We start from the raw sequence: 10,549 nt of genomic DNA on the forward strand, positions 1-10,549 counted from the left end.
CTCTCTGGTGGGTAGGATGGGGGGTGGGGGGCTGTCTTTAGCTCGGGCGGGGCCGCCACTCAGCCCAAGGAGCAGCCGAGCTCAACTGGCCTCTGTCCTCCCCGCCCGCCCCAGGGGTCATTGCCGGAGGCCTCGTGGGACTCATCTTTGCTGTGTGCCTGGTGGGTTTCATGCTGTACCGGATGAAGAAGAAGGACGAGGGTAGCTACTCCTTGGAGGAGCCGAAGCAAGCCAATGGCGGGGCCTACCAGAAGCCCAGCAAACAGGAGGAGTTCTACGCCTGATGGGGGGGGTGCCCCTCCCCTCCCCCTGCCACTCGCTAGGCCCCCACTTGCCTTTTCTGTGAAGAACTGCAGACCCTGCCCTCCTCCACCGTGCCACCTTCCTGGCGCACCCAGCCCCGCCGGCAGCCCCCTCCCCGCGGAGTCCTGGGCGTGCCGGGGAGAGGGCTCATCTCCGCTTCTCTGACTTCTGCCTGGAGACTTGGGCACAAGGGCTTTCTCGCATATGACCGACCTTTCCATCACAGCCGGCACCTGGCAGCCCACCACGCTGACTCAGTTTCTCCAAACCGGAGCAGTCCATCCCCAGGCCTAACTCTGGAGAGAAGGGGACCCCCGCTGCTCGGGACCCGGATGGCTGGAAGATGCTGTGGCTGAGGGCTGACACGTCTGTAGCACTTACTGGTAGAGACCAGCGGGCCTGGCTGGGGGTGTGTCCCGCTGAGTGGTAGGGACAGGAGGTCAGGGCTCTGTCGGAATTCACTTTGTTTTGTGGAGAGGTCTAATTTAGATGTCAATTTGTTTTTGCACATGTTTCCTCTAGTTTCTTTGTTTATAGCCCAGTAGACTTTGTTACTTCGGAGGTAAGTTAAGTAAGTTGATTTGGTTATCCCCCATCCTGCTTCCCTAATCTATGGTCAGGAGACAGCATCAGAGTTAAGAAGACTTTTTTTTTTTTTTTTTTTTGGGACTAGGAGAACCAAATCCAGAAGCCAACATATAGGCTTAGTTCGTGTGTTGTCTGTTGAGTTTGTCACTCACGTGTGCAACAGGGTATGGAATGTCTGTTGGGTGGCCCTGTTGGTGGGCTGTCCCATCCCGGCTGCCGCGGGTGGTCACCTCTTTGAGCAGTCATGCCTGTGTCCATGAACTCGGGGCCAGGGCCATGGCCCAAGCGGCTGGGATGCTGGGGAGCCTGTGTGAGATTTGAATCCTGGAGCCTCAGGCTTGGGGATCGAGGAGAGTGGACCAAGCCCTTCCTTTGATGCCATCTCTGGGGGACACTTTCTCCTGGAAGGTGACGAGAGGGGTCTTGGCCCTACCTGCCACTGAGCTGCCCTACGAAGGACCAGGTTCGCTTTGATTGGCTCCTGTGGCCCGACTCTGGGCTGGAATCAGGAATGTTCCAAAGAGTTGATAGTCTTTTGCTTTTGGCAAAACTCTGCTTAATCCAATGGGTTTTTCCCTGTACAGTAGATTTTCCAAATGTAATAAACTTTAATATAAAGTAGTCACGTGAACTCTACTGCCTTTGCTTCTTTCTGCGCTGGTCTTGTGGCCGTGACCAGCCTTTTCGCTAAACGCCAATGATATTGGGAAACTTGGCTAAAAGCTCTGTGCCCTTCATCTTTCCCGTGGGGAGGGACTCTGGGGCCAGAGTCCCTCTGGTTTGTTTGTTTTTTTGTTTTTTGTCTTTGCTGAAATTATTCTGGAGATCGGTAGGTTCATTCAAGGTTATATACAAGGCCTGATGTAAATTTCCATGTTGCCAAGTTCAAAGGACAGTCTCCTAAATGGTGATGAAGCTGTGTCGGCCCCAGTCCAGTTTGATCCGAGGCCATGTGCCCCATGGAGGCCTGGAGCCAAGGCCTGCCTCTCAGACACCTTTGCTGGGACCAGAGACCCCCAGCCCGGGCTCCTGGGAACTCCTGTGGTTGCTTATTTAATTTGACAACGTTCCAGCTGCTCTGTTGGCCGCTCCGAGAGGGGACCATCTGTGATTCGGAGAGACGCCCTGCCCAACGAAGGGAACTTGTGCCCTGTATTCCATACAGAGACTTTCTGCTGGAGTGTATGACTGGACACGACTCCCGGGTGGAGAAGGGGCTGTGACTGTGCTCATCTCTGCCGGTCCATGGGACAGCGCTCAACCCATGGCTGGGCCCATTCATGTAGCTAATAAACGGTACTTGTCATTCGGGCTGTGGTGGTGGTTGAATCTCCTCTTGGCCTGGTGATGTCCTTGCCTGTCACCTTCCTGTGGGGAGCCTGGCTCTGTGCTGTGGCAGGATGGGGGCCAGTCCCGTTTGCTGTAAGGGAATCCGTGTCCACCTCTGCCCCCCTCCCCCAAGCCCTGTGTCAGACCTTCATCTCACCTCCTCCTAGGTCTTACTTTCTGCCTTACTCTGTCCTGCCAGCCTCTCCTTCTAGATCATACCCTTCCCCAAGGACACAAGGCTCCCTGCTGACTCAAAGTTTGCTACCTATTCTGTTTGCTCATTGTCATACAACTCCTGGAAACTCACGAGCAAATGGTCTCAGTGCCAAAGGTCTAAAAAAGTCTGCACGTTAGGAGAAAACTGTAATGAAAATTTGGGGGGTTGAGAAAACACAGTGCACTGCAGGAGCCCTAGTTTTCTAAGGGCATCTAGCCACCCTCCCCTTAAGTCTCGTCCAGGCTGCTGACCCCCTCCCAGCCCCTCGGGTGCCCCTCCACAGCAGGTGTCCCCACCTGGGACCCTTGGCACCAGACCTGCTCTCTGGCCCTGGGTGCAGGCCAGCCCCTGACACCAGAGCCCGAGTGTGTCCTGGGAACACAGAGCGGGAGGGACTGTTGCTCCCAGGGCCCTGCACCTGCTGGTGGGTTGGGCATTGCGGGGTCAGGGCGGCTTTGCAGAGTGAGTTCTGTTCTCCCCGAAACATTGTGCTTGAAGGGTTCAGAGGCAGAGACGAAGTCCTCAGATCATTCACTCAACAAACACTGTGTCTATTTCCTGCCTGTCCCTGGACCGGACGGTGAGGGCACAGTTGCAGAAATGGTCGCCTGAATATTAATACTTTCACTGTGGGCTGGACGCTGCTAGACAGCACCTGGGTGATTTCATTCACTAGGAAAAACTTCGGCCGTGTTGGAGACACACTTGTGTGACTTATCCTCGCTTTGCAGGCAAAACCTACAGTATGGAGGGTAAGTACCCTGCCCATGCTTGCATGCCAGTGAGCAGTGGAGCCCACAATGGTGGCCCTGGGTGACAGTAGGACTGGGGAGGCCGTCCCGGCAATGTGGGACCTGCACAGTCCCAAGACCCCAGCCTCCTGGGCCACTTGCTTTCCTCGTATTCAAATGGGCTAAACCGCGCCCCGCCTGCCACTCTCCTCTCACTCTGCTGGTACTCCTACTGCCCTGTGCTTGCCCCCATCACCCCCATCCCGGGCACTGCCAGCACAGGGTGGTGCTGTAAAACAGGCTTTCCTGAGTGCTTGAGACGGACAGTGAAGAAATGAAAATGTGAAGGGTTCCTCTAGCGTCCTGGCCTCAAGCAATTTCTCTCTGCCCATCTATCCTCAGATGTCAGCTTGCTGCCCTACTTCCCACGACCTTGACCCCCCTTCTCCTTCTCTCTTTTCTGCTTTCCCAAGATTCTGCCCTCCCGCCCCCCCGCCCATGCCTGAGAATGGAGCAATTGAGCACTATTTCATTTTCCCCTCACCTTTAGATCACGCCCATGTGGCCTGTGTGTGTATCCAAGTCCGCGTATGCCAGTTTGTACGTTGTATGGGGATGGGGGGCTTGCTGCATTTCCACTGAGTTCTTTCAAGTTCTTTTTTTTTTTTACATTTTTTTTTTTGCGGTACGCGGGCCTCTCACTGTTGTGGCCTCTCCCGTTGCGGAGCACAGGCTCCGGACGCGCAGGCTCAGCGGCCATGGCTCACGGGCCCAGCCACTCCGTGGCATGTGGGATCTTCCCGGACCGGGGCACGAACCCGTGTCCCCTGCATCGGCAGGCGGACTCTCAACCACTGCGCCACCAGGGAAGCCTTCCAGTTATTTTCTAAACTAATGAGCCATCTTCTCTTAGACTGATTGTGTTGCCTTCTTAATTTGTAGCCAGTTTCTGCTTGAAATTGCGTTTTCTGCCTTGCTTGCCTCTTGGGTTTTGCTCTGGAGAGCAAGCACTGTGTTTTCACTTATAGAACAAAGATGCGCAGCCCTGCTCTCAGGGAGGCTGGGGTCCCGGGGGAGACGGACGCCGAGAGTGGTTTCATTGGTAGAGCTCGGTGCGGGCTGGAGGGGGAGTCGGGGCACCTCGGTTCCCAGAGGTGGCACTTGATCTGAGTCTTGAAGGACAGATTGAAATCAGCCTCTTGGACCATGGGGAGAAGGCATTCCAGGCAGAAGGCACAGCTTCAGCAAAAATAAGGACACGAGAGGCTTCCTGCTGGATGTGGGTTGAAAGCAGGTGTGAGAAGAGAGGGGGCTGGAATGTGGTGAGAAGGTGGCAGTTACCTCTCCGAGGGCCACAGGAGAGTCTCAGAGCAGATGCAGGAAAGATTAGGAATTGCGGAGGGATGGGGGTTGGGTGGGGACGGAAGCCCCCGGGGACAGAGGAGGGCTGAGGTGGGGAGGGCTGGGGAGGAGGGGCTGGACTGGAGAGCTTGTTAAGAAGTAAAACTGGCAGGACCTGCGAGGCGTGTCTCCACCTTGCCGCCGGGCGTCACCTTGCTCTTCCACTTTCACACGGAGCCCGAGGGAAAAGGCACCTGTGATGAGGTTGTCCTCGGAGCTGGCGGTCAAGGGTGGGGTCTAACAGGGGCAGAAGGGACAGTAGTCCCAGAGCTGGGCCTCAAGGAGGCTGGTCTCACCCCTCCTAGGTTAGACACTGCTGGTAGGCAGACCTCAAAACAGCATCTGGGAGAGAAGGCAGTTTTGAACAGGTGCAGGGAACTCCTGCATGGAGAGGCGCCCCGCGGCCACGCTCCCACCCCTCTCCCCATCAACCGCACTCACCCCCTGTCCCTGGAGCCTGGCAGAAGAGAAAGTCAGGCTGAGTTGACCTTGGGAGGAGGGGGGCTCCTGGTTCCTGGAGCTACAGGGGCTGGGGAGGCCCAGCCCAGGGAGCCTAGAGGGGCTTGGGATCCTGCCAGCTCTGCTGGGCCGCAGGCACAGCCCTCGCCTCGCTTTCAGCCTTCCTCCCACCTCCCTAACAGCTGCACCCCCTCACCCCCGGTACCGATCCTTGAGCCACGCGAGCTTTGCACCCACACGAGCTTTGCACCCATTCATGGTGTGCAGGTGTGAGAGTGTGAGGGTGCCCCCAAATCAGGCCCTCGGCTGTGCTACCCCAGTGCCTGCTCGACTTCAAGGCTCAGCTCAAAGCTCCTCCAGGGAGAGGCGCTGCATCCTCTGTGCCCGCATAACTTCTGGGTCACTGCTCTTGGGCACCTCTCGCCCCATCACCGCAGGTGTCCGTTTCCACACTGGCTTCCTGTTACCTCGGGTGCTTCTTGAGGGTAGATGCTTTATTATGAGCCCAGCATGAGGCATGGCATGGGGGAGCTCGCTGCAGATATGGGAGCCTCTGCCTTCGGGTGTTCCTTGTGGACGCCTGGTGCTGGGGTCCTGTTCTGCAAGTCAGGTGGTTGTTAGAAGCTTATTAACGGTGCAAGACACTACCCCCACCCCCCCCCCAGAAAGGCTGACGTTAAAATTGGACGATTGTTGAGGGGCACGTGGAGCCACCGGGAAGCTCCTGTGCTGCTGGAAAATGTGCCAGTTGTAAGAGCACTTAGGAAACTAAAGCCAAACCTATGCCTATGCTATGCTCCAGGCAGAAGGAGAGCACGTGTCTGCAGAAAGGTGTGTGTGAAAAGGTCCACAGCAGCCTCACGCATCACAGCCCAGATGTGGAAACAACCCAAGTGTCCACCAACAGGAGAACAGATAAATGAATTGTGCTACGGCCCTGTAATGGAGTACTACTCAGTGATGAAAAAGAACCAACGACTGCTACGCATCCAACATAGATGACATCACAGGCTATATATTAAGCACAAGAATCCAGACACGAAAGAGCCCAGACTGCGTGATTCCATTTATATAAAGTTCAGGAACAGGCAAAACTAACTGGTGATAGAAGCCTGTGGTACTTCTGCTGGGGGCGTGGTCTTGACAAGGCGGGGGCACGAAGGACCCTTCTCTGAAAGTTTCCCTGGCTTGTTGTAGGTGGTGGTTACAAGGGTGTACGTATCTGTAAATAAACCATCAATCTCTACACTTAAGATGCGTGTACTCTATTTTATTCTGCAGTAAGGAAGTTAAAGGGACGGGAAAAACAGCTTATAAAAGGGCTTCTGAGATTCTGATTAGTTCCTTTAAACCCACTGTAGCTTTTTCAGCAAAAATGAGGGAGGCCCGCATGACCCACGTTTTCTTCAGGATCCCAGAGGATTCTAATTTATGGGCGGAGAGGCCAGGGCTGCTGCTGAGTGGAGGCTGCTTCCCCCCCGGGACACCGCCGAGGGCAGCCCTGATGACCCCCTCCTCCCCCGGCTGCAGCCAGACCCCGCTCTTCCTCGGGTTCCTGGAACCTGCCCGACCCAGCGGTGTTTCCAGCACTTAAGGCTGGGAGCTCAGCCGCTCCTCCACTCCAGGAAAATATTTGTTCAGGGACTTGGCACCCGTAGAGGAGGAAATAAAAGCCACCTTGGAGTCGAGCGGGCTGCGCTGCTGCGGTTGCTTTGTCTGCCCCTCGCAGGGGTTGCCTCGCAGGCTCTCAGGCCCGCCGTCCCGGGGCCAGGCCCAGGAATCCCACTCCACAGACGGGCCTGCTTCAGGGATGGGCCTGGGGTGCCAGCTACTCCCGCATTCCTCATTCCGTTCCGGCAGTCATCTGTCAGCCTAGTCAGCAGACGGTTATGAAACCTACTATGTGCCTGGCACAGTGCAGGGCCCTGGACGCTGTCGGTGAACCAGGCCCTGCCCTTACCTCCAGGCTCTTGCGAGCTAGCGAGGCAGGCTGACCGGTGGGGAGGCCGTGACAGCCTAGGGGGAGCTATGGAGTGATGGAGTTGGGGCCATGGTAGGCAGGCAAGGCTGGCAGTCGGGGGAGGATGGGCGGGCACCTGGCGTCAGGCTGAGGGGTGAGGAGGCAAAGATTAGGGGCGATCAGACGGGGCAGCACGGTCAGAGGCCCAGAGGCGAGAGAGAGCAAGGGGCTTTGGGGTGTGGACGGGGGGCGGGGTTGGCCGTGGCTGAGACCCAGGAGTCAGGACACCGAAGGTGGAAGCTGCCCCTGGCGCCGTGGGACCTCCCAGCGTGAGTTCAGGAACGTGGACTTTATCCCAGGGCAGTGAAAGTTTTTGTTTGTTTTGCAACATTTAAACACATTGATTTCGATTCTTTTTGATATAGCAAAGTATAAAGAAGAAACCGAAATTGGCCTCAAATCCCCCACCGCCCCAGATCTTTCCTGATGACATTTTAAACATTAAAATACTCTGTGCACACGATTCGAAATCCAAGCAGAACAGAAAAGTCCACCATGAAAAGTTAAAGCCTCCTTCTCCCCACCTGTCTCTCTCTCCAAAGGCAATTTCACTTAACAGATTTTTGGTGTGTGCTTCCAGACATTTTTTCCATGCATATATACTTGTTAGGATAAGTCTACACTTTCGCAGAGGTACACCAAAGGGATGGTGCTATATGCCGAGACTGCAGCTCCCTTTTCTGACCTGGTTTCATTTCAGCACATGCATTCGGTCCTACCCCGTTGTTCTCTTTTTTTTGGGGGGGGGCGGGCGCTGAGCCTCATGGCTCGGCCTGCGGGATCTTAGTTCCCTGACCAGGGATCGAACCCATGCTCCCTGCATTGGGAGCGTGGAGTCCTAACGCCCGGACCGCCAGGGAAGTCTCTACCCTGTTGTTCTTAACATCTGTGGAGCGTTTGGTTGTACAGATGCGGCAGATGAACACTACCGACTCTTCCCGCTGGGTGGGCATCTTACTTCCAGGTGTTGGCTGGTATAAGCCTTGCTGGAGGAAACCTGCCCTGACAGCCGTCAGAGTACCACGTGGTCCAGACACAGGCAACTGCTGGGAGGATATATACCACGGGCACTTCTCTTGCAGTGGGTTCTGGATGGAAGGGGCCGTTCTTTATGATCATCCTCCAAAAGTTCCACCAGTTTGCCACACCTGTCACTACACCCAGCCTGTGTGGGCAAGGCCCTGAGACCACCCCCTCCCGTGTCACCACACATGTCACCACACATGTCACCAAATGGTTCCATTTTCTTTTCTCCACTAGGATGGGGGATGGAGGTGGTATCCCATGGTTGTTTTGATTTTCATTTATTTAACTATAAATGAAGTTAGGAATCTCTTCATATGTTTTTGCCATTTGCATTTTTTTTCCATAGGCGAACTGCTTCTTCATATTATTTGGCCCATTTTTCTAACAGGCCCCTTGTCTCTTCCTCATCGATTGGCATGGGTTTCTTGCACGCTAATGATTTTGAGCGAGACCAGCCTGTCAAGTTTTGGTCTTGAAAATATCCCTCTGGCTGCGACGTGAGGGGAATGGGGGACTGGTCTGCTGGGAGGCCTGTGCAGGGGTCCCTGTGAGAAGTGCCTGGCCTGGAGCAAGCGGGGGCCTTGGGGACGGGGGCTGTGAAAACATTCAGGAAGCAGCACCAACAGGACTAGCCAGGGGATTGATTTTTTGCACAACAGTCCAGGCACTCGTGGGTCAGTGAAAAAAAAACATTTTCAGCTGCCCTCCCCAAATGTAGTAACACTGGATTCGTATTGATAAGACACAGTTGGGCCAGAGCTCCTGCCTGGTAGTTTATGCCACCCCCTCCTCATCTTCCCCGACTGTGTGGGCACCAGAGGGGTGAGGTGACAGGGAGGACGGAGGTGTCGAGGACGGTTCCCAGGTTCCCACTTCAAGTATTGTGGTCCCATAAACCATGGAAATGTCTCAGGAATTCCAGTGTTTCAGCACATAGATATCGATTGACCCACATTAGGCAGAAGTGATCCAGAGTCCCCCAAAAGGGAAATGAGGGTGCACTGGGCCTGAGCCCGTGTGTTGGGAGGTGTAGGGGGAGGTACGGGCTGATGACACAGCTGAGGAGGGGCGAGAGTCCCACTCCCATCTCCCGTGCAGAGCAGAGGGCTTGGCACGCAGGAGGCACTTCAGAAACATCTACTAAGTGAAATTCGCTAATATTCAAATTTAGGTTAAGGTCAAAATGAATGGGAAAGGGACTGAAAAGGAAATGTAGTTTTTTTCTGTTTTTAAAAAATTAAGTTCTGTTTTATGTACAGTAATTCATTCTTTTTTTAATTAAAAAAATCAAAATCCAGGGCTTCCCTGGTGGCGCAGTGGTTGAGAATCTGCCTGCCAATGCAGGGGACACAGGTTCGAGCCCTGGTCTGGGAGGATCCCACATGCCGCGGAGCAACTGAGCCCGTGAGCCACAACTGCTGAGCCTGCGCGTCCGGAGCCTGTGCTCCGCAACAAGAGAGGCCGCGACAGTGAGGGGACCCGCGCACCATGATGAAGAGTGGCCCCCGCTTGACACAACTGGAGAAAGCCCTCACACAGAAACGAAGACCCAACACAGCAAAAATAAATAAATTAATTAATAAACTCCTACCCCAAACGTCTTCTTAAAAAAAAAAAATCAAAATCCAGTATTTTTTGTTTTTTTAAATTGAAGTATAGTTGATTTACAATCAGCAATTCATTCTTACTGTTGTGCAGTTCTTCTACAAACACATACAGTTGTGTAACTCACCACAATTATGATATACAACAGTGTCAGCTCCCCTAAAACTCCCTCCCATCCCTTTGTAGTCGAACCTCCCACGCCACCCCCCAGACCCAGCAACCACGGATCTGTTTCTGTCCTGGTAGTATTGCCTTTTCCAGATGTCCTATAAATGGAATCATATAGCATGGAGCCTTCTGAGTCTGGATTTTTCACTTAGAAGACTCCATTTGAGCTTCATCCGAGCTCTTGTATCAGGATCTGCTCCTTTGTGTCCCTGAGTAGTGTTCCATGGTACCGATATGGCGACTTTATTTGTAATCACCCCAAACTAGAAAAACCCAACTGCTCTTCAACTATAGGGATTGCCTTATTTCTAGATTCATAAGTCAGAACACTTCCTTTGTCCAAGTACAAATCCTGATTTAGGATGCAGAAAGCATGGTGCCTATTGCCTGAGGGTGAGAAGTTAATTTCAAGACCCTGCAGAGGTTAACAGGCCCCTTGTGAAGAGGGGGACCAGGGCCAGAGGAAGGGACACCTGCTCCAGGTCTGTGGGACTGACTGCCCTACCTCCTTAGGGGCAGGCCCACCCCCAGCCTGCACAGCGCGTCTGGTGAATCGGAAAATGTTCCCCATTTGGGGCCCAGCTCACTTGGCGGACGGTGCCTTTATCCGTTAAGAGAAAGGCACCGTTCCCTCTAAGCCGGTGAGCCTTACAGCAGGACAACAGGATTTCGGCCCCGACTTGCTCCTTGACCCAGACAAAG

General features: G+C 54.3%; 1 protein-coding gene across 3 annotated transcripts in view; it reads left to right on the forward strand.

Moving 5' to 3' along the window:
- The window catches only part of SDC1 (syndecan 1), a 28,030-nt gene extending 21,749 nt beyond the window's left edge, over positions 1-6,281 (forward strand). For 2 of the 3 annotated variants that reach the window (XM_022574373.3, XM_089923412.1), the window contains exon 5: positions 115-1,512. In XM_022574373.3, the coding sequence (XP_022430081.1) occupies positions 115-284 (170 nt within the window). In that variant the 3' untranslated portion in view covers positions 285-1,512. Of the gene's footprint in view, positions 1-114; positions 1,513-5,830 lie in introns of those variants that run through there. The other variant, XM_089923411.1, reaches the window with a different exon arrangement.
- The last annotated feature ends 4,268 nt before the right edge of the window (positions 6,282-10,549 follow it).

This window comes from Delphinapterus leucas, chromosome 13 (assembly GCF_059928025.1).
Source record: "Delphinapterus leucas isolate spDelLeu-1000000601 "Yukka" chromosome 13, BTC_Dleu_Yukka2, whole genome shotgun sequence".
Taxonomy (NCBI): Eukaryota; Metazoa; Chordata; class Mammalia; order Artiodactyla; family Monodontidae; genus Delphinapterus; species Delphinapterus leucas.